The 24885-nt window shown below is 36.6% G+C and overlaps 1 protein-coding gene across 2 annotated transcripts in view; it reads right to left on the bottom strand.

Annotated features, from left to right (window-relative positions):
- Positions 1-24885, bottom strand: part of KIF11 (kinesin family member 11) — a 47232-nt gene that overhangs the window by 5728 nt on the left and 16619 nt on the right. For both annotated transcript variants that reach the window (XM_072739515.1, XM_026009815.2), the window contains exons 10-19: positions 21260-21348; positions 17380-17467; positions 16156-16344; positions 15315-15522; positions 13973-14145; positions 11807-11932; positions 11147-11305; positions 8082-8188; positions 3266-3545; positions 185-407 (exon numbers count right to left, since the gene is read on the bottom strand). In XM_072739515.1, the coding sequence (XP_072595616.1) occupies positions 185-407; positions 3266-3545; positions 8082-8188; positions 11147-11305; positions 11807-11932; positions 13973-14145; positions 15315-15522; positions 16156-16344; positions 17380-17467; positions 21260-21348 (1642 nt within the window). The remainder of the gene's footprint in view (positions 1-184; positions 408-3265; positions 3546-8081; positions 8189-11146; positions 11306-11806; positions 11933-13972; positions 14146-15314; positions 15523-16155; positions 16345-17379; positions 17468-21259; positions 21349-24885) is intronic.

Raw genomic sequence — 24885 nt, 5'->3', positions numbered from 1 at the left:
TTGTAAAATTTATTTGATGGCAATGCCCAAATTTCTACAAGTACATATCACCTATATCATGACATCTAATCTTGATAAATTCCTACCAGAAAATGACAGGACCTGGTTTTTCTGAAAATCTGCCACAGTAGAAGGTTGACTTCTACCTCAAAAATTTAAAGAGTTCTCTTTGACTTTAAAGTACCTGTTGGGATATCCAGTTTCAGATCCTGTTGTAGAAAGCAATTAAGCTTAGTTAAACCAATTTTTATGGTTTCATTAAGTTCTAGACTTTGTGCCATTAATTTTTCTTCATCAGTAGTTATCTGACCAAAAATAATGTTACGCTGGTTCTCATTAGCTGCTTTATGCTCAGTTAATTTTTCAGTAATCTCTGAACTTGAAGCCTCACAATCTTGGTTTACAACCTGTAAATGATACAAATGAGCTTTCATCATTAAAATCAAAGTTGTCAGTGTTTTATTCAATATATTATTTCCCCGTATCTTGAAATTTTCCATAGTAAAAAGTTTTAAAAACACAAGCCAAAATAGAATAGTATAATTAATCCCCTTGAATTGACTATCCATTCTCAACGTCAATCAACACATGGGGTATAGATCAAACAAGATTAATCACCTACTCCTCCTCCCATAGAATTTTTTTCCTTAGAATTATTTTAAAGCAAATCCTGTATCATTCCATTTATTTCAGCATACATCACTAAGAGTAAGAACTTAAGGCTACTCTCACATCTAAAAAATTTAACTTTGGGTTAAGTGGTTGAGCATCAGCCTTCAGCTCAGGGTGTGATCCTGGAGACCCAGGATCGAATCCCATATTGGGCTCCCTGCATGGAGCCTGGTTCTCCCTCTGCTTGTGTCTCTGCCTCTCTCTCTCTCATGAATAAATAAAAAAAATATTTTTAAAAATAAAAATAAAAATAAATAAATAATTTAACTTTGATTTCTTTATACCAAATGTCTAGTCAGTATGCAAACTTCACCAATTATCTCAAATGTTTTTTACAATTTGTTTGAACTTATCATAGATTTGGTTGATATATATCTTACCTAGATGACTATATAATTTATCACCCAAAATGGGATACTTTTCAGAATGAAAAGCGCCATTCTTAGCCAACAATTACCTCCAAACAATAGATGTAAACAAGGACTATCCCAGGCAAACTAAGATTTAAGACCTTCTGGCCTTAAATCTCTCATGATATAGTATATCTTTCCTCACACTTTTCTCCTTGAAAAGAATTTTTACTGTTGAAAAAACCAGGTTTTTGCTTTGCTGGGAATCTCAAATTATGGATCTGGTCAATTGTATCTCTATACCATATTTCCATATGTTCATCTGTACTCTCTATTTTCTACAAAGTAAATAGATCCAAATGCTTGATCTAAAATCAGGTTTAATTGTTTGGCAAAAATATTTTATAGGTGGTGCTAAAAGCACTTAATGTCTGGTTATATCTCTCATGTTAAGACTAATCAGTTGGGGGACCTGGCTGGCTCAGTCAGTACAGCGTGCAGCTCTTGATCTCAGGTTTGTGAATTCAAGCCCCACGTTGGGAGTAAAGTTTACTTCAAAAAAATAAAAAATATGGGCAGCCCCGGTGGCGCAGCGGTTTAGCGCCGCCTGCAGCCCAGGGTGTGATCCTGGAGACCGGGGATCAAGTCCCGTGTCGGGCTCCCTGCATGAAGCCTGCTTCTCCCTCTGCCTGTGTCTTTGCCTCTCTCCCTCTGTGTCTCTCATGAATAAATAAATAAAATCTTAAAAAAATAAAATAAAATAAAATAAAATAAAATAAAATAAAATAAAATAAAATAAAATACTAGTAGAAAAAAAAAGGAAAGAAAGAAAAAAAGATGATTGAGTTTGAATGTGATCACTCTATTAATTATAAAGTTCTCCATCAAAGGGTGAGTGGCTGGCTCAGTCAGCATTGAGCCTCTTGATCTTGGGGTCATGAGCTTAAGCCTCATTTTGGGTATACAAACTACTAAAAAATAATAATAAACTTAAAAAAATTAACAAACAAAAAAATTCTCCATCAGTTTTTCTCAAGTGGTGTAGACAGTCATGTCCACAGGGGTTATCTCACTAGGACTGCAAAATGATAACTTTCAAATTCTGTCACTTCTTTTGCATTAGCTGGGGTTCTTTTACTCATCCACTATCCTGCTAAACCAAGATAAAATTCATTCGGCAAAGACACACACATATGGATGCTCAACTGTTTCCCTTTATTTACCAGTTTTCAGAATAATACCCTGCTTCCCTAGCATGACCCAAAAGAGACCTATGAAATTTTTATAAATTCTAAGCTTAATATATTTAATGTATCTTAATTATAGCAATTATTCTTTTTGATACTCAAGTTATACCATCTTTAAACAAAGGAGTGTCATCAAGTGGGTTTCTATGTCTTTTTGATACAACTCCACTAATCTTTTTAATAGCTCCCTTACTTTCTGGTATGACAAGATCTCTAGGCTTATCTGGTATATTTCCTGTTTCAAACTTGAAATCAGCTACTTCTCAGTCCTGGTTCCTTTTGGTAAAAATGGCTTAAATGGCTTAAAATACTTATGTTCTTTTTTTTCTTTTTCTTAACTTACATGCTTTTACCTAGTTCCTGAGAACATTAGTAAAATTCTTTAATAGCACAGGAAGAAAAACCAACCCACAAAGGGCTTATGCAAGTATTAAGATCAAGCAAACTCACAACCTATCAAGTATCCTTTGAACAATCAGGACAACATCCTACATACTTAAAGCAATAACAGGTTTGAATTATGTTCAAAAAACAGGGTGCCGGGGATCCCTGGGTGGTGCAGCGGTTTGGCGCCTGCCTTTGGCCCAGGGCGCGATCCTGGAGACCCAGTATCGAATCCCACGTCAGGCTCCCGGTGCATGGAGCCTGCTTTTCCCTCTGCCTGTGTCTCTGCCTCTCTCTCTCTCTCTATGTGACTATCATAAATAAATAAAAATTAAAAAAAAAAAACAAAAAAAACAGGGTGCCCTTAACTGAAAGAACAAGTAAAAAACCATGGATAGATACAGGACAGATCAGACACAAGTATTAAATAATTTCAAGCTCTAGGAAATGTATGTGAAATAAGATCATATATAAGCATACAATTATTATGCTTAAAAATTTAATCCATTCATTTTAAAATATCAATTTTGAAACCAATTCTTAGCTAAGAATATTTAATTTTTTGATTATCACTATTCTATCCAAAGTAGGTTCCAATTACAAAGTTATTACCTCCAATAAGTTCTGAAGTTCTTCATCCCTTTTATTTAAGCAAGATACCCATTGTTCAGAAAAAGAAAGTGTGCTTGTGTTCAGGGCCTCACATCTCTGTTCAGTCTCTTGAGATACTACTTCAAGGTTGCTATTAAGTTTATCACAGTGTTTCATAGACTCTTCAACCAATTTTGTACCCTCTTGGTTAAAGTGTCTGAGTTCCCGTGATAAGCCATCACAATCAGCACAAAACTGTGTACCATAAGAGGCTGTTTTGCTGATTATATCCTTAGATTTCCTATAGAAAAAGATAACAACACTGTTAAAATGGAAAACTAGACTCAAAAGATACATAACTTGCCCAAGATTACACAATTTAAAAATGGCATATTTGAACCCAGGCAGGCTCCAGGGCCCATGTTTTTAATTCATCTTCTACATTGAGAATGGATGCTTTGGCCAGTGTCTTTTCACAGCAGACTGATATCGTATCTGCCACTAAATACCTTTGGAAATGTCTCTTTTCTCATAAAACCTTTCCTAGCTCTCCTCCAGATAGGATGCTCTACTTTGTACCTCTAAGAGTAATGACTATACAGTTACTAAAATAAAATCTGTCCATGTGTTTTATTCCTCCTACTAGAATATATTACTTTAAGGGCATCACCTACCACCTCTAGTCTAGTCCCTAAACTGTGCAGAATCAGTCTATCCTTCTGTTCTTAGGCAGGTTTGCCTTGCCTGTGACCTTAAATAAATCATAAAAATTATAAATATTATAAAACAAAGTCAACTATAAAGCTCTCTAATAATTAAAAGACGATTATATTAGGGTGTGACACACTATATACCTACCACACACAGTACCCTGTAATATAACCCTGATATAAAACTAAAGTCCTCTCTGTTGAAAACCAAAGTTCAACTACAAGTTAAATAGAAATGACTGAAAAAGGAAAAGAAATTCAACTGATAAGCTTAGAGACTATCAACACAAATCTAGTCCTTCAAGGAATCACAATCTAGGACTCCTGGGTGGGTCAGTGGTTGAGCATCTGCCTTTGGCTCAGGTCATGATCCCAGGGTCCTGGGATTGAGTTCCGCATCTGGCTCTCCGCAGGAAGCATGCTTCTTTCTCTGCCTAGGTCTCTGTGTCTCTCATGAATAAATAAAATCTTAAAAAAAAAAAAACAAAGGAATCATAATCTAGTAGGAAGATGAAATTTATTCATGAGTGACTATAATCCATGACAATAAATGCCAAAGGCAGTAAGTGGGTCTTGAACTTCAGTATACATAAACCTCACCTAGATTTCCTGGGCCCTACTCCTGGCTGACACGGTCCCTGGACCACACTGAAAAACACTGGTATAGGCAATCTCAGGAAGATAGGAAAAATGCCTCGCAGAGGCCTTAAAAAGAGTATATCATAGTTCCCTTTCCACTTCAATCCTATTCTAGTTTTCCCTTCAGAGATATTGAAAAAAAAATAGAAATCCTTCAGTCTAGACACTAGGACAAAAAAGTGGGGAAACACCTTCTAGACTCAAAGTCTAGAAAGAAGAGTTGAGAATGGGGCATGATATAACGAATAGGATCAACAACAGAATTGGAAAACCAATGACAGGAGTTAGTAAAACAGATGATAGCTAGAATTCTAGAACAGCATTGTTCAATAGACTATAATGTGAGCCATGTAAGTAATTAAAAAGTTTCTACTAGGGATCCCTGGGTGGCGCAGCGGTTTGGCGCCTGCCTTTGGCCCAGGGCGCGATCCTGGAGACCCGGGATCGAATCCCACGTCGGGCTCCCGGTGCATGGAGCCTGCTTCTCCCTCTGCCTATGTCTCTGCCTCTCTCTCTCTCTATCATAAAAAAAAAAAAAAAAAAAAAAAAAAAAAAAAATTAAAAAAAAAAAAAAGTTTCTACTAGCAAAAAAAAAAAAAAAAAAAAATTCTAGGGATGCCTGGGTGGCTCAGCGGTTGAATGTCTGTCTGCCTTTGGCTCAGGGCGTGATCCTGGAGTTCTAGGATCGAGCCCCACATTGGGCTGCCGGCATGGACCCTGCTTCTCCCTCTCTGTGCCTCTCATGAATAAATAAAAATCTTAAAAAAAAAATAATTCTAGTAGCCACATTAAAAAAGAAAATAGATAAAGCAATCAGAGTACAATGTCCTGGGTTTCTATAGCATATGCAAAAGCAAAATATATGAAAACAACGCATAAGAGATGGGAAGAAGGAATTGGGACTATACTGTTATAAGGTCCTTTTAACACACATGAAACAGCAAATTACTTGAAAATGGATTAACATTATTTAAATATGCATATCATGAATCCCAGAAAAAGCTACTTGAAAAGATAATTTAAAAGTATAAATGGGGCAGCCCCGGTGGCTCAGCGGTTTAGCGCCACCTTCAGCTTGGGGTGTGATCCTGGAGACCTGGGATAGAGTCCCGCATTCAGGCTCCCTGCATGGAGCCTGCTTCTCCCTCTGCCTGTGTCTCTGCCTCTCTCTCTTTGTCATGAATAAATAAATAAAACCTAAAAAAAAAAAAAAAAAAAAAAGTGTAAATGATAAGGGACACCTCAGTGGCTCAGTCAGTTAAGTGTCTAACTCTTGATTTCAGCTCAGGTGATGATCTCAGGGCCTGCTTAGGATTTTCTCTCTCCCTCTGCCCACTGCACCCCTCCACCCCCAAGCTCTCTCTCTTTAAAAAAAAAAAAAAAAAAAAGGAAGAACAAAAAAGTATAAATGAGAAATCTATGGAAGAGATCAAATGAACACAGAAAAACATTCAACTAAAATTAAGAACGTAATAAAAGGAAACAAAGCACAAAAGATGCAACAGAGAGAAAACAGCAAAATGGTACAATTTAATCCAACTATACCAATACTTTACATGAGAATGGTCTAAACACACCAGTTAAAATTTATACACTGTTAAATGTGATGAAAAAGCAAGACCCAATTACTTGTTACCTGTAAGAAATCTACTTTAAATATAAAGAGTTGGCCAAAAGTAAAGGGATGGAAATACATTATATGCAAATAGCAATCAAAGGAAAGCTAAGTACTTATATTAGTTTCAGACAAAGGAGACTTCAGGACACAGGAAGATTGTCAGGGATAAAACGGGACATTACATGATGATAAAGTGGTCATATCAAATGTGAATGCATCTAATATGTATGCATCTAATAACAGAGCATCACATATATGCAGCAAAAATTGATAAAACTGATGAGAAAGAGAGAAATCTAAAATTATAATTGGAGATTTCAACACTCCTCTCTTAGTTATTGATAGAATAGGCAGAAACTCAGTAAGCATACAAATGACCCAAATAACACTATCAACCAATTAGACCTAATTGACCTGTACAGAAGATTTCATCTATCAAGAGCAGAATAAAAATTTTTCTCATATGGGTAGCACCAAATGAAGCATATCAGAATTCAAGGGCTCTGCAAATAAAACGGTCTTTGGAACCAAAGCTGGCAAAACTGGACCAAGGCCTTCACATTAAAACTAAACAAAAGTGAATGCCTGCTAAAAAAGAACACTTAAATAGGATTCTGAATCTCCTAACACAATAATCAAAATGTTCAAGATACAATCAAAGCCATTCTGGAAAATCACAACTTGAATGAGAAAAGACAACAGGGGCTAACACTGAGATAATTCAGGTTGTTGGAATAACCTGTCACGGATTTTAAAGCAGCCATATAAAAATGTTTCAATGAGCAATTAAAACACTTTTGGAAAAAATAAAACCATAGCAAAGAAACAGAAGAGATTAAAAAAAAGAAGGAAATGAAAATTATAAAGCTGAAATAATGTCCAAATGATGGATGAAAGTTTCTACAACTGGTGATAGGCAATAAGCGTACAGATTCAAGAAGCTGAGCAAATCCAAACAGGATAACCTAAAGGAAATGTATAAGATGACACAATATAATCAAACCTTCAAAAACTAAAAGTAAAAAAAAATTATCTTGAAACGAGCTACAGAAGGGATGCCTGGGTGGCTCAGCAGTTGAGCATCTGCCTTTGGCTCAGGGCATGATCCTGTACTTCCAGGATCGAGTCTCACATTGGGCTTCCTGCATGGAGCCTGCTTCTAATCTGTCTGCCTGTGTCTCTGCCTCTCTCACGAATAAATAAATAAAACCTTTAAATCAATCAATCAATCAATCTTTATAAAAAAGAAAGAGCTACAGAGAAATTCCAATTGTGGTGTTCTTGACAACTACAATTAATCATGAAGGCCAACTCAAACTGAAGGGACCCTGTACTGAATATTCTACACTGTTAAAAAAGGAAAGGTCATAAAAGACAAACACTAAGAAACTACTGCAAATTAAAGACTCAAGAGATGACAATCAAATGTAGTGTGTGATCCTAGATTAAATCCTAGAACAGGAAGAAAATCTTTTTCTTTTCCCATAAAGAGTATCAGTGAGACAACTGGCAAAACTTGAATTAGGTCTATAATACTAGATAATAGGAGTTACCAATATTAATTTTCTAATTAAAATAATTGTATAATGCTAATATAAGAGAGTATCCTTATTTTTAGGAAATACAAACTGAAGTATTTAGAGAAAAGTGAGCATTATGGCTGCAACCTATGCATAGCTAGTTCAGAAAAGATATTTATATACAAAATATTAGAGGGGGCAGGGAAAGGAGAAAGGGAATGAGAATGAGAAAGTAAACATAATAAAATGTTAAATGAGAAATTAGGTTGATAGTATTTGTACTGTTTGAAGCTTTAAATTCTGAAATAATTTCAGGCAGAGAAAATTAGAGAGAATTAAAAACTGCTTACTGTTGTGCATTTTCTTGGATGCTACTAAGTGGTTTCTGGATATTGTCACACTTTTCCTCCAAGGCACAGAATCGTTCTGCCCAAAGATCGATTAACTGGCAAAGTTCCTGTAAGAAAGGTGTGGGAGAGGAAGAAGTTGAAATTATCACACCTGAATTTTTCTTCTATATTGTCATGAAATATTTTCCCATAGTTGAGAATTATATAAATTCTTGACATGAGGTCTTTAATTCTACTTCTCACCCACAGAGGAAAGCAGTGTAAATAATTTTTAAAATGATAATATTAAAGGAATTTTTCTGAAAGTAAATAATTAGCGAACTTTGCTATCTTAACTATTAATTAGTAACAAATTATTTTCAGTGTACCTCAAAACTAAGCAAATATATCAAGATGTCACATTATGCTAGAACCACTGTGACAGGTATACAGCATCAGCTGCTTCTTAACTGATAAGACTATTAGAAGAGAAAAGTAATGCTGATTATGTGATGGGTCAAGCAGTCCAAAAATAGTATTACTTAAACTGAAACATTTTACAGAATCTAGTTGGATCATATTAATAAAATATAATTTTATTTTTGCTCATACTTGGCATCTTTGAAAACAAGCTCTTATAAGGCATACAATGTGATAAGGATTTAACCTTATAAAATGAAGAAGCTACACTACAGACCAAGAAAGAGCTAAACATGCACCCAGCATTCTTATTCACTGTTCAGCCATTGGTTGAACACCTCTAAAATACACATCAGCTGACCATACATATCCAATACTGATCGTGAATAAAGCCTGTCAGTATTTTTACTAGTCTCAAAGTAGAGGAAAATGCAGGTATTATCAGATTTATCTACATATAGATAGGTATTTAGAGTTTTACATTATTGTCTTGTAACTTTAAGTTCTAGAATATCTGAGAAACAGCTCACTTAATAAATTTAACTTCCCTAAAGCAAGGGAAGTCAAATCATTCAAGTTAAAATACTTTTAGGATCATAGTGTTTGTTTTTAAACAGTTGCTTATCAATTTTAAACATTTCAAAACAGCTAATCTATGAAAGCTGATCCATTTTAGAAATATACTTAAAAAGTTATAGACAGGTTGACGCAGAAGTATGAGAAACTGCAGCAATTTTAAATTGCAAGAATATATTCTAGAGACACACACAGAAGAGCCACTCAAAAGTGGATGCTTCCAGGCCTATAATCACCACTAACCCTATCAGAGGATCTAAATACTCCCGCTTTCAAGGCCTTGGTTTCCTCATTAGAAAACTAGGCTAGTAATAAAACCTGTTGCTATACTGATAACAGGAATAAGCACATGGTGAGTGGCTCAAGAAATGTTAATTATTATTTTTACTAATTTCTGATGTTAAGCCTTCCTCCAAAAAGTTTCATGCTTATCAGTTAGGGAAACAAATACTCTTAATTCAAAGTTGCTTTAACTCTTGCCTAAAAATCTTGGGATGTGTTTCCTTTTTCCTTTTAGGTGACATGAATATGAATTCCTTTCTCCTTACTTCCAAAGAAAAAGAAAGTTTTATTACTCACTAAATTATGTCAATTGTTTTGTTGACCAAAGAGTTTTGTCATGTAGTAATTAGCCTCATTTAATAAAACTGTGCACATTCATTACTCAGGCCTTAGGAATAGCAGTTGTTTTCTATACATCTGATCTTTAGAGATTACAATTTCCCTGGTTTGGAGGTTTGGTTTTAGTTTAAAACCTCATGCACTGAGAAAAAGCTTACATGGAAGAGGAAGGAAAGTCATGAATTACATTTACAATCAATCAGTAAAAATTATGAATTGTATTAACTGGGGTGCCTCAGTGGCTCAGTTAAGTGCCCAACTCCTGATTTTGACTCTGGTCATGATCTCAGGGTTAGGAGTTTAAACCCCATGTCAGGCTCTGCACTCAGAGTCTGCTTGAGATTTTCTGCCTCTCACTTTCCCTCTGTCCCTCTCCCAGCTCATGCGCTAAAATAAAATTTAAAAATCTTAAAAAAAAAAAAAAAAAAAAGGGCAGCCCCGGAGGCCCAGCGGTTTAGTGCCTGCCACCTTCGGCCCGGGGTATGACCCTGGAGACCCCGCATTGAGTCCCGTGTCGGGCTCCCTGCATGGAGCCTGCTTCTCCCTCGGCCTGTATCTCTGCCTCTCCGTCTGTCATGAATAAATAAGTAAATCTTAAAAAAAAAAAAAAAAAAAGGGTAGCTCAGGAGTTGAGCATCTGCCTTTGGCTCAGGACATGATCCTAGGGTCCTAGGATCGAGTCCCACATTGGGCTCTCTGCAAGGAGCCTGCTTCTCCTTCTGCCTATGTCTCTGCTTCTTTGTGTCTCTCATGAATGAATAAATAAAATCTTAAAATAAATAAATAAAAATTTACAAATAAAGACAAGGCCATTCTTTTATCACATCAAGATGAAAGATGAAGCTAGAGAGTACAACTGGAAGAAAATAGTTATAACATTTACAATGAGCCCATATCTACAGTATAGCTTGATACAATGTTTTTTCCCTAGGGTAACATGTATAGTTATTCTCTTTCATAATCTATGTCCTGATATCTCTTACTATTTCTGTCTCTTTGATGTCAGACATTTGAATTATAGCAAATTAATACAATTATTTTTTTTGAGAGAGAGAGAGAGAGAGAGAGCTAGAGAGTACAAACTAACTGGAGTCGGGGTAGGGCAGAAGGAGAAGGGGAGAGAGAATCTTAAGCAGGCTCCACACTGGGCTCCATGCAGGGATGGAGCTTGGGATCTCCTGACTCTGAGATCATGACCTGAGCTGAAACCAAAAGTTCCCCCTTCCTCATGTTTGTCTTATACTGCTTTAGCATATGGGGTTCTAAATGTAGCAAATCCTAAAATATTAACTGGTCAAGAAAACTATTTTTAATTATTTTGTATTAATTATTGTTATAAGGAAGAGTGGCTATGGTATTTTAAATTATCTAAATTAGTTCAACAACATTCAGATTACATAACAGGAATTATCAAGTTAAAGATCATAAAACTTCTTTTTTACACTCCCCGAATCACCTAAATGAGATACCTGTGAATGGATTTTCTTTGTTCTCTTCAGGTCTTCAGTTAAGTTTTCACATAGCTTCTGTGATTCAGCCAAGGAAGAAACTGTTTTCTCTTGTAGTTCATGTAGATTGTTACACAGTGTACTGAGAAAGCCATCCATTTCCTTTTTCTTATCTTCTATCTTTGAAGGAAAAAGTTAGTTTAATTAAAAAAATTTAGTTTATTTTTAATACATACAGAATAGAACACATACAAGCTAGAAAACAGTATCCAGAGAAAAAAAAGTCTTCCCTCTCTAGCCCCTGGAACCCAATGCCACGCTCACCTCTGAGAGATGATTGCTATCATTTTTAAATACTTTCAGAAATATTTCATGCACATTTAGGCAGATGTGCATGCAAATGCATGTATACATGAATATGCATATCTTCTTCACCCACCCATGGTAGCATGCTATAGGTGCTACTATGTAAACAAACATTTATCTTAAAGATCATTCTCTTTTTTCTTAGCCATGATTCTGTCGATCACATCAATGGCAGCAAGCATGCTATCTCCTCCCTCCTCCAGATTCCAACTCACAGCCCATGACTTTTGCATGTTTAAGGGTGTGGCCACAGACAGAATTTCTTTCTTAAACAACTATTTCATTTTGAGAAATTAAGAACATAACATTTGTTACCTTACTAGCCACTGTCAATGAAGTCTTGAAAATATGCTTTAGTTGACTGTTGATTTTCAGTATAGATACCACAGTGGGAGATAAAACCGTTTCCAGTGAAGTTAGAAGATCAGTCTTAAGTACATCCTAGTTAAAAAGAATATTTTCACTTCCATAAACCTAGCTGTTTACATGATAGTATCTCAAATACTTTGTTAACACGTGCATAGTGAAATTCTGTTTCCATTCTCTAATCTTGATAGCCTATAGAGCCTTTTTGTTTCTAGGACTTATATTCATCATAAATTACTTAATCCCACCTATAGTAATTAAGAAAATGGTCATGTAGCATACGATAGATTAACAATCTATCTATGCAACAGAAGTCAAAGGAATTCAGAAGAGGGGAAAATCATTTGATAAGATTTCAGCATTGCAAATAAAGAGAATTTTTAAAGAAGCTGTACAAGTATAATTTAACAAAATAAATGTCAAACAAGTTTAGGTTACTAGTCAAAAAGACTGAGACCAAATAGCCTTCAAAGGTAGGCTTTGAGCTGGAGGTATTTAACTTTGAAGACCTGGTGACTTATAGGCCATGGCATCTGAAGAACTTGTCATGGTTCTTCTGTCAAGGTATATATGAAGTTGAAAATACAGATTAGCTTTTTTTTTTCTTAGATTGGTAAATTTTACAAGAAGAGAAAAAACTCTGACCTAAATTCCCTTCACCCAGGTAAGGTGAGGAACTCTAACAGAAACAATTAGTGAACAGTGAAATAAAAAGGCTATTTTCTTTTGGAAAGAAAAGCTATCATTATTTAAACTCATTCTGTGGGAACAGTAGTCATCTGTTTTGACTCCAGCAGAGTTTACAAGGTGGTAAAGAACTTGGTAGGAAGACATCAATAAATACAGTCCTGCATTTAGTGCATGAATCAATTTCCTAAAAATTAGTACCAACTGAGCATCTATTAACTTTGTCAAACTTGGGTGACTGAAGAAATCTATCAGTGTCATATAAGCACTGAATCCAGATGGTGTCAATGAACATTTGTAGTTATTTACTTGGAAAGTGTTCAATAAATATTGTTAGACTCAAAAGGGAAGGCAGAGAGCTGACACAAAGAAGAAAACCAAGTAAGTGATGTGGCCAAGGACTTTCTAGGCAAATCTTAAAACTACAAAATAATTATTCAAATCAGTTATGAGGGAGTAATGAGAGGAGTGTCTTCTATAGAACTATGAAAAAGAGCCTTACAGTTAAGACCACAGCTCTGGGGATCCCTGGGTGGCGCAGCGGTTTGGCGCCTGCCTTTGGCCCAGGGTGCGATCCTGGAGACCCAGGATCGAATCCCACATCGGGCTCCCGGTGCATGGAGCCTGCTTCTCCCTCTGCCTGTGTCTCTGCCTCTCTCTCTCTCTGTGACTATCATAAATAAATAAATTAAAAAAAAAAAAAAAAAAAAAAGACCACAGCTCTGACTCCATAAGAATTCTCGCAATTCTTTTCTTGAAATTTTCTATATTACTATAGTTTTAAAAATTAACCATCTATTACCCCCTCTGATTGGGTCAGCTGTAACATCAGCATAATCATTCCAGAACCCTTTGAGGAAAGGATGATTTACCAACTTCTGAGCCAACTAACAACTCATGGGTTCCCTGAATTCATCTGGCGCTAAACCTGCCCTTTCAAGTTATTAGGCTTTGTAACTCCTGCTCTTAATGTTACAAGATACAAGTGAAAAAAGTTCCAAAGGTTTGTTATATGCATTTGGAAATTAATCTTTCTGGGAGGAAAAAAACAGTGGAGAGATTTGTTTAAAAATATAAATCTAGGGGCACCTGGTTGGCTCAGTGGTTGAGTGCCTGCCTTTGGCTCAGGTTGTGATCCCCAGGGTCCTGGGATTAAGTCCTGCATCAGGCTCCCAGTAGCAAACCTGCTTCTACCTTTGCCTGTGTCTCTGCCTCTGTCTTTTATGAATAAATAAATAAAACCTTTAAAAAAAAGTGTGTGTATATACACACACACACACACACACACACACAAATATAATGTTTATATACTCCTAAAATGTTTATCACCATGTCTGTAAAGCTTAAGATGAAAGAAGAGCAGTTAATACTATTTTTGAAGACTTAGCAAAGTAACACTTCAAAAATACTTTTAAGAGATTTACTAACAATCAGTGTCTGAAGTACAATTTTACTTTCTGCTGCAAATGATTGTTCTTTTAATATCATATCAGAAATCTGAGAAACACGTATAGACACATTTTCTGGAACAGATGTGAGAGATCCAAGTGCTGTTGTAGTAATTGTGTCTAATGCAGAAACACTGGAAGACAGCAGGTTACCTATACCAAAAAGAAAAAAAAAAGATATAAACTTTGACATAAATATATTAATATAGTTGCTTTAAAGTACTTTAAAGAGGTTGAAGAAATTATATCCTGTGGAAATTTTAATAAAAAATAAACTTAAAATAATTGGCTCATTACATAAGCTAAGAAATATATATTTATTTATTTATTTATTTATTTATTTATTTATTTATTTAAAGATCTTATTTATTTATTCATGAGAGACACAGAGAGAGAGCGGCAGAGAGACAGAGGGAGAAGCAGGCTCCATGCAGGGAGCCCAACTCGGGACTCGATCCTGGGGCTCCAGGATCACACCCTGGGCTGCAGGTGGCACCAATCCGCTGCACCACCAGGGATGCCACTACGAAATATTTCAAATGGAAATTATACATGTTCTAGAGTCTCCTGCAAGCACCTGACATTATTTGTCAGTGTATCAGACCCATCACTATAGTTCATGGTAAACAAGAATTATTTATTTATTTTTTTAAACAAGAATTATTTATTCTGACCCCTAGCTACAGGTAATCACAGTATTAAAGTAGGTAAAAGAGGTTATAAACTCAATAAACGAAACTTAGAGTGGTTGGCTTAGAGCACCTAGACTCTAGGTGATTTTTACAAATTTTTACATTTCTGTATCTTACAAATTTTCTATAGTGAAGATAACACTTTGATATTAAAAAACTAACACTTGGGCAGCCCCGGTGGCGGAGCAGTTTAGCGCCGCCTGCAGCCCAGGGCGTGATCCTGGAGACCCTGGATGGAGTCCGTCAGGCTCTCTGTATGATGCCTGCTTCTTCCTCTGCCTGTGCCTCTGCCTCTCTCTCTGTCTCTATGAATAAATAAATAAAATCTTAAAAAAAACAACAACTAACACTTAAGAGTTTTTCCCCCGAAATGAAGCTACCAACAATGGGTATGGTTAAAGCTTACTTTATAGAAAACAGAAAAAACAAAGACAAAAACAAAACACCCCCAATCCAACTAAGATTTGTTTTAATTCAAAGGCTGTAAAAGCATTGATCCCTAGTCTGAACAGAGTTGTGTGCAGTAGAGGGGACTAGTGACATGGTTCCTGAGTTAAGGTATTAAATCATCAAAATTAGTCTCACACTAATAAGACAAAGAATAGAATAATTAGAGATACTTGAACTTACCAAACAAAGTCTTGTGAACCTCTAGCATGGCCTTCTGTTTTGAGCTGCTATCCTTAATTAATTCTTCCATATTACTAAAGAGACTATTTAGGTTTTTGCCAAAAATATCCTGAGCTTCTGCATTGTGTTGATCAATTGCCTTCTTACGATCCAGTTTGGAATGGAGACCAGACACATCTTTTGTAGTTTCTTCAACTGTGGTAAGCAACTATGTATGATTTTTAAAAATAAATATTGATAAAATAGATTATGACAAAAGCAGTCTAATGAAAATATCTGTGCTACCTAAGGATTTCTCCTGATGAACACTAGTAAGTTTTAGACATTGTATCAGAACACATTTTCAACTCATGCTAATTTATCTGGTTGCCCAGTAATTTCCCCTCATCTAACAATCTAGATAAGGAAAAGGGATTTTTGCCAACCTAATAGAGTAATTATGCTTCCTCACAACTTTTTCTATTATGTGTTAGTTTCCTCTAACATGGACCTAATAAACAATTCTTTCAACGTCTCCCATAATTAAAAGGCACTCAATTCTTTATGACTGATTAGTTACAATCATCACCAAAGGGGAAAGTATTGTATCCTTATTTTAAATGTCCCCAAAGTACATTAAAATCATCTTCTATTTACAAAATTTCAGGAATGGTTTTTTCTTAAGTCGAAAAATCTAGCAAGGAAAATTCAGATGAAATAGTAAAGTAATGTTCCTTAAACTGACAGAAATATCATTTGGTGTGAATAAATAGAATCTCACAATTAATGCTTAAGCAAAGAAACTTACTTTTATCAATTTATAATTTTTTAATGCAAGTACAAATCAAAATAAAAGACAAACCCTGCTGGCAGCATCATGAAGTTTCTCTTCAGTAATTTCCAAAGCTGATGTAATATACTCTTCTTCAACAAGCTGTAATTTAGTTTCTTGTAAATGTTTTTGAGTAGTTTTAAGTTCCTGTGTCTTATTTTGCAGGTCAGATTTACACTGGTCAAGTTCATTTTTACTGTCCATAAACAACTCTGTAACCTAAATATAACATATTTAACATTTTTTTTTTTAAGAATTACAAAATGCTGAACTGCTTGGTGAAACATCTGGCTAGTTCATGATATAACAGAAGAATTAAACAAATTATTTCCCCACAAAAGTTCTAACAAGTTACCATTTACCGAGTTACCACATTTTATATGGTATCTGGTCTCTTCCTGTAAATTCATTAAAAACTTTGAAATTAAATAACAGGTATACAGTGGTGGTATTAGTTCTTCAGGTTCCTTTCAACATTGACACTGTGAGGGTGGCACAGAAAGGTCACATCTCTCCACCTCAGTTATTCAACATCTAGTTTCTCCTAACATCTACGTTCTCTCATCTGATAAACACAGTAATAAAAATGTCTCAGCATCCATTATATAGCTTTAACAACAAAACGGCACAATTCAGTTAATTTCTTATAATGTTGCTTTAATATAAATGTCAAAATAGTTTCTTCATCATTGACTATAGTAAAATTATGATACAACTTAATTTTAGTATAAGAGTCAGCAAGAAAAAAAAATCTTAAAGAAAAAATATTGGGGGATGCCTGGCAGGCTCAGTTGGTAGAGCATGTGACTCTTGATCTCAGGGTTGTGAGTTCAAGCCCCATGTTGGGCAGGAAGCCTATTAAAAAAAAAAAAGTGGCTTATCTGACCTGAGATATACAGATGAAACACACATAGGATTTCAAAGATTTAGTACAAATTAAAAGAACGTTTAAAAAAAGGGGGGGGGGAGTGGTGGTGGTACCTGGCTGGCTCAGTCAGTAGAGCATAAGAGTCTCGATCTTAGGGTTTCGGGGATGTTAAGTTCAAGTGCCACACTGGATATAGTGGATAGATTTTTTATTTTATACTTAAAAATAAAAAATCTTTAGGGGCACCTGGCTGGCTTAATCAGTGGAGCATGCAACTCTTGATCTCAATTTTGTAAACTTAAGCCCCATGTTGGGTGTAAAGCTTACTTAAAAATAATAAAATCTTTAAAAAATTAAAAAGAAATAAAAAATCTTAAAATGCTTACCCTACTTAGCTCCTCTTCAACAGCACCAATTTTTTCAATCAATTCTACAATCTGTTCTTCTTGAACAGTTAGTTTTCCACTCATGGCTCTAAAATAATATAAGTTTAACAGTTAATATTTTTTCCTAACAGTTACACGTCCTCTCTACCATTTATCACTACAATAATCATGCCAAAGTGTCAAAAGCAATACATACAAATTACAAAACACGAATGTATTCCTTGTCCTTGTTTTATAAACAGACTGTTCTTGCGACCTCCATTTTGAAACTGAGAATCCCTACCAATGAGGGAAAAAATCATGTATATATATAAAATTTGTGAAGGTACAAAGCTGACAAAGGACTATAACTCACATAAAGTAGAGATGGGGGGGGGGACACACAACTTAAGTGTCTGCTATCAGGAATATGGAGTACAAACCCACAGAATCTAGGAAAGGCTTGGGACTTGAAGGCATCAAGTGTCACAGGAGGAAGGGATGAGATAAGGGGCTAAAAACTAGAGAAGTTAAAGTATATATACAAAGCAATTATACCTCCTGCTCCCTGCATACATACCCCAATATACACCTCAACACATTCCACCATCATACCACCACAAAAATCTTCATGAGCTCAAAGGATTATCCTCTAGAACACAGTTCTGCAGCCTCAGTACTACTGACATTTTGGTCCACTTTAGATAATTCTGGTCCACTTTAATGGATCTCTGATTGGGGTGCCTGGGTGGCTCAGGGGTTGAGCATTTGCCTTTGGCTCAGGGTATGTTCCCGGAGTCCTAGGATGGAGCCTGCATCAGGCTCCCTGCATGGAGCGTGCTTCTCTCTCTGCCTATGTCTCTGCCTCTCTACCTCTCATGAATAAATAAAAAATAATCTTTAAAAATAAATAAATAAAATAATGGATCTCTCTTCCCAAAGTATGTACTATCTTTTGTAGTCTAGTGCCTTCATAACCAACAATTTTCTATTTCACACTATGCTTAAATGACAAAGATACTTTTGTGAATGCAAATTTCCTCAAATTACTAGAGATACTGGTGATTAAAGAAAAAGCTAGAACTGAAGTATAAAAGGATAGTTAATTCTGACAGTCTTCCCATGAACTATATTAGTTCTTTCCTGGAAATAGTTCTTTAATATAGAATGAGATATCTGAAATGCTTTTCTTATACTGAATGTGTAAAAGGTAATGCAACATTGTTATTTCATGGATGATACAGTTTTGATAAAATTTTAACAGGTCTATTAAGCTTGGAGTAAATAAAGCATTATCTCGTTTTAAATGTTGGCTGCAGCTTTCCTAATCCTTCTCTTACAGCGTAATAATTCCAAAAGTGTTTCACTAAGAACTCTCAGATTATGCCTCATGTTTATGAAGAGCAAACAACGTCAAGATACCTGGGTGGCTCAGTGGCTGAGCATCTGCCTGTGGCTCAGGGCATGATCCTGGGTCTGGGGGTTGAATCCCACATCAGGCTCCTTCCGGGGAGCCTACTTCTCCCTCTGGGGAGCCTGCTTCTCCCTCTGCCTATGTCACTGCCTTGCTATGTCTCTCATGAATAAATAAACAAAATCTTAAAAAAAAAAAAAAAAGAACAAATATTGTCTTTTTAATCATGGGATTGACAAATTAAAATTTATTATTTATTTATAACTTTATAAATTTTCTTTTCTTTTTTTTTTTTAATTCATAGAGACACACAGAGAGAGAGAGAGAAAGAGAGAGAGAGAGAGAGGCAGAGACACAGGCAGAGGGAGAAGCAGGCACCATGCAGAGAGCGTGACGTGGGACTTGATCCTGGGTCTCCAGGATCACGCCCTAGGCTACAGGCGGTGCTAAACCGCTGCGCCACCAGGGCTGCCCAACTTTACAAATTTTCTTAATCTAAAATACATCAAAGCAATAGTCAACAGAAGGTAAGAAAATAAGATAATCAGTCCCTAATGTCCAATATTTGACAACAGAAGATACTACATTAGCAAATCATAGTACAAAAACACTTGTTCACTCTTTCACTGATTGCCTACTAAGCACCCAATTCCTTTGGGTAATGTGGGGGAAATCCACATTTCCTTTGGGAAATGACTCCCTGCTGACTGTAGAAGCCAAGCTGTGTGGAGGGAATTGGACTCCATCCCCAGATCCAGGAACTAAGCTTGACTGGCTCAAGACAATCAGGGAAATTTGACTCCTTTTAACAGTTATTGGTTCCTATATGGCACAGCTCAGACCTAATCTAATCAATAAGTGATGTTCCTCCCAGGTTTGATGGTTAAAGGACAGGCAGCCTCTCACCTACTACTGGATGTGGATGAGGGTAGTTGCTCTGCTGCTGACCATCATGACCTGAGCTGAAGGCAGACGCTTAACTGACTGAACTACCCAGGTGCCCCAAGAAAATGAGTTTAAATAAATGAGTTTAAATAAATAAATGATTTATCTATTATCAGAATGATCATGTAATTTTTTTAAAAAGATTTTATTTATTTATTCATGAGAGATAGAGAGAGAGAGAGAGAGAGAGGCAAAGACATAGGCAGAGGAAGAAAGAAGCAGGCTCCCTGCGGGGAACCCGATACGGGACTCCATCCCAGGACTCTGGGGTCATGCCCTGAGCTGAAGGAAGACTCTCAACCACTGAGCCATCCAGGCATCCCAGAACAATCATGTAATGTAAAAATACATGTATCGCCTGTAAAAAAAAGTCGCATAAAAGATGATGCTAAAATGCTCTTCATTATTATCAATTAGTTCTAAATACCTTTTATCATTTTTTTTTCTTAAAGATTTATTTATTTATTTATGATAGACAGAGAGAGAGAGAGAGAGAGAGACAGAGACACAGGCAGAGGGATAAGCAGGCTCCATGCCGGGAGCCCAATGTGGGACTCGATTCCAGGACTCCAGGATCGCGCCCTGGACCAAAGGCAGGCGCTAAACCGCTGAGCCACCCAGGGATCCCTCATTAATTTTTTAAAAATGCCCTGTGAGGGCACCTGGATGGTTCAGTCAGTTAAGCACATGCCTTTGGCTCAGTTCATGAACTCAGGGTCCTGGGATGAAGTCCCACATAGACCTCCCCTTCTCCCTCTTCCTCTACCCACCCCCCTACTCTTGCTGTCTCTCTCTCAAATAAATAAATAAAATCTTTAAAAAAATAAAATACACTGTGAAAGTCACTCTTCTTAATGCCTTCAAGAATAAATGCAAGCAGGAATTTTCAACTTAAAATTCTTGGCATCCCGCTCACCTTCGGACCCTTGTTCAATCTGTTGTTATTGTTTCTACATAAAACTTCAGTAGATTTCCTTTGAATAAACTACTCCAGAGCTTTAAAAAGTGAACAAATTAGTGGTTGCCAAAGGTTAGGTACCACTAGGGAAGAAGGATGAGTATGACTACAAAGGGGCAGCAAGAGGGAGATCTTTGTAATGGTAGTATAGTCCTGTATCTTTTTTTTTTTTTTTTTTTTTTTTAGTCCTGTATCTTAATTATAGAACTACACCAATCCACAAATGAGACAAAATGGCATCCAATTATATATGCACATTGTGTCAATGTTAATTTCCCAGTTTTGATGTTATACTAAAGTTATGCAAGAGGTAATGAATGGGAAAAACAAGTGAAAAATTGTGGGACCTCTCTGTGCTTTAATCGCAACTTCATGTGAATCTATAATTATTTAAAAATTAAAGCTATATAAAAATTTTTTTAACTATTTGGTAACTACTTATTCATGTTAAAAGAAAGAGAAGCACTTATAGAAAGCACTAGATATAAAGATTATAGTTATCGTCACATAAGTAAATTTTACTTCAAACACTTTACCAAAAAATGATTATTTTTGGAAATTAATTTCCATAGCCAAGGGCTTACCTAAAATTTTCTTCAGAAATGTACACCCCATTTTTCTCACGGGCTGCAGCAAGATCTCGTTTCAGACGCTCTATCTCTTCTGTATATTCCTACAGAAGAATAACGTTATAGGTATCAATTCAGGATTTAAGTTTTTTTTCATTTATTTTGGAGAGAACATGTAATAGATAAATAAGTACTTAGGCCCTTTTATGTTTTACTTTGTTCTTTAGATTTTATTTATTCATGAAAGACAGAGAGAGAGAGAGAGGGGCAGAAACATAGGCAGAGGGAGAAGCAGGCTCCATGCAGGGAGCCCGATGTGGGACTTGATCCCAGGACTCCAGGATCACACCCTGAGCCAAAGGCAAATGCTTAACCACTGAGCCACCCAGGCGTCCCCCTTTTATGTTTTTTAAAATATAAAAAATAATAAAAAGTCATAATCACACTTTTCATTCAATATTAATTTGTTTAGAATAGAGTCAACTTTCAAAGCTCCTTTAAATACACGCATTATAAAAATATAATGAAGAAAAAAATACAACTTCCAGTAACCAAGTTGGTGTCCAAATAGCATTTCACATTAAAAGGAACCAGGATTCCTTAAAGAAGTGTCTGACTCTAGGACCGGAGCAAGAGACATGTAAGATAAACCTTGAACACCTTGTCAAACAAAATAGAACAAGGAAGCTAACAAAGCCTAGACTAGTAAAAAGGACTCAAGAACACTCTTAAAGAGTTACCCACTGCCCCAAGATGGGATGATTCGAACATCAATAAGGATATCACAAGTAGGTCCATGAGTTTATAATGACATTAAGAAAGTGAGGAAACTGGAGCACCTGGGTAGTAGCTCAGTTGGTTAAGTGTCTGCCTTCAGCTCAGTTCATGATCCCAGAGTCCTGGGATCAGCCCCTGAGTTGGGCTCCCTGCTCAGCGGGGAATCTGCTTTTCCCTCTCCCTCTGCTGTTCCCTCTGCTTGTGTGCATGCACACATGGGAGAGAGCTTGCTCGCTCTCTCTCTCAAAATCTTTTAAAAAGGGATCCCTGCCCTGGGTGGCACAGCGGTTTGGCGCCTGCCTTTGGCCCAGGGCGTGATCCTGGAGACCCGGGATCGAATCCCACATCGGGCTCCCGGTGCATGGAGCCTGCTTCTCCCTCTGCCTATGTCTCTGCCTCTTTCTCTCTCTCTCTGTGACTATCATAAATAAATAAAAAAATAAAATAAAATAATAAAAAAATAAATCTTTAAAAAAAAAGCCCATTTAAGAAGATAAGATAAGCTACAGATTGGGAAGGTAAGCTAGCTACAGATTGCAAACCACATTTGTGACAAAGGACTAGTGTCTGAAACATATTAAGAACTTTCAAACCACAATAATTTTTAAAACTCCAATTTAGCAGGGAGCCTGGCTGGCTCAGTTGGTGGGACATGTGATTCTTGATCTCCAGGTTGTGGTTTAAAGCCCCATTTTGGGTGTAGAGATTAACTAAAAATAAAATATTAAAAAGAAATTTTTTTAGAGGTCAGGGGGTGGGCAGAGGGAGAGGGAGAGAATCTTGGGCAGGCCCTATACACAGCTCAGGGCCTGACACGGGGCTTGAGCTCACAATCCTGAGACTGAGATTACAACCTGAGCAGAAATCAAGTCAGATGACCAACCAACTGAGCCACCTAGGCAGCACTCCCCAAAATTTTTTTTAAAAGATTTATTTTATGTATTTGACAGAGAGAGGGTGAGAGAGAGGATAGGGGGAGAGGCAGAAGACAACAAGCAGACGCTACACTGCATAGGGAGCCCTACAAGGGGCTTGATACCAGGACCCTGAGATCATGACCTGAGCTGAAATCAAGAGTCAGATGGTTAACTGAGCCAATCAGGAGGCTCTCAAATTTTTTTTAAATTAAAAACCCAATCAGAAAATGGGTTTCAAGACATGAATAGACATTTCAATGAAGAGGATATGCAAATAGCAAATAAGCCCATGAAAAGATGTTCAACACCATTAGCCATTAGAATAATGCAAGTAAAACCACAGTGAAATATTTATCACCTATTATTATTATACTCATCAGAATACCTAAAATAAAAAATAGTTACAACACCAAATGCTGGTGAATTCGTGGAGTAACTAGATCACTCATACACTGCTAATGGGAATATAAAATGGTATAGCCAATCTGGAAAACAGCTTAGAATTTCCTTAAAAAACAAACACACAAAAACTTACACTCTTGGGCAAAATGTAGTTTACACAGATACTTACAAACAAAACGTTCATAGCAGTTTTACTTATAATTATGAAAAACTGAAATCAGCCCAATGTCATTCAACAGGTAATTAAATGGTTACACAAACTATATGTATGATACATACATACAATGGAATACTACTCGGCACTCAAAAGGAAAGATCAATGTGCGCACCTCAGGTGAACCTCCAGATAATTCTGCTGAGTAGTAGTGAAAAACACAATTTTGAAAGTTTATATACCATAGGATTCCATTCAATAACTTTTTTTTTTTTTTTTAAGGATTTATTTATTTATGATAGACATAGAGAGAGAGAGAGAGGCAGAGACACAGGAGGAGGGAGAAGCAGGCTCCATGCCGGGAGCCTGACGTGGGACTCGATCCGGGACTCCAGGATCGCGCCCTGGGCCAAAGGCAGTCGCTAAACCGCTGAGCCACCCAGGGATCCCCCAATAACTTTTTTAAAAAAGATTTTCTTTGTTCATGAGACACACAGAGAGAGAAACAAAGACACAGGCAGAGGGAGAAGCTGGCTCTCTACTGTGAGTCTGATGCGGGACTCGACCCCAGGAAACCAGGATCATGACCTGAGCCAAAGGCGGACGCTCAAACGCTGAGCCAATCCAGGTGCCCCATTCAGTAACATTTTTGAAACGGCAAGAGTTTAGATACAGAGTTCAGATTAATGGATACCAGAGATTGGAAAGGGGACGTGGGAGTGGGAAGGAAGTGATTATAAAATGGCAATATGAGGGACCCCAGCAGTGATGGAATTGCTCAGTATCTTAACTGTGGTGGTTGAATCACAAACCTACACATGTGACAAATTGTATAGAACTAAATACACACACACAAATGAGTATAAGGAGAACTGAGGAATAAGATAAATGGATTGTTATTAATGTCAGTATCTCTGTGGTGATAATCTATTCTAATTTGACAAAATGTACTAAGGATTTTTCCATCATTTCTCTCAGTTATCTCGATACAAACTTAAATTAAAACAAAACAAAACAAAACAAAAACCGCTACCAAGAAAAGGAAGACAAGCCAGACTGCGAGGAAATATTTACAAATCATCTCATAAAGAGCTATTTGTATCTGAAAGATATAAACAACCCTTTAAAACTCAGTGATGGGGATCCCTGGGTGGCTCAGCAGTTTAGTGCCTGCCTTTGGCCCAGGGTGTGGTCCTGGAGTCCCGGGATCGAGTCCCACGTCGGGCTCCCGGCATGGAGTCTGCTTCTCCCTTCTCCTGTGTCTCTGCCTCTCTTTCTCTCTATGTCTATCATAAATAAATAAATAAATCTTTAAAAATAAATAAATAAATAAATTTTAAAAACTCAGTGATAAGAACACCAAGTAAAAGGGACGCTTGGGTGGCTCAACG

This window comes from Vulpes vulpes, chromosome 15 (assembly GCF_048418805.1).
Source record: "Vulpes vulpes isolate BD-2025 chromosome 15, VulVul3, whole genome shotgun sequence".
NCBI lineage: Eukaryota > Metazoa > Chordata > Mammalia > Carnivora > Canidae > Vulpes > Vulpes vulpes.
This window is presented reverse-complemented; position numbering and strand designations above follow the sequence as displayed.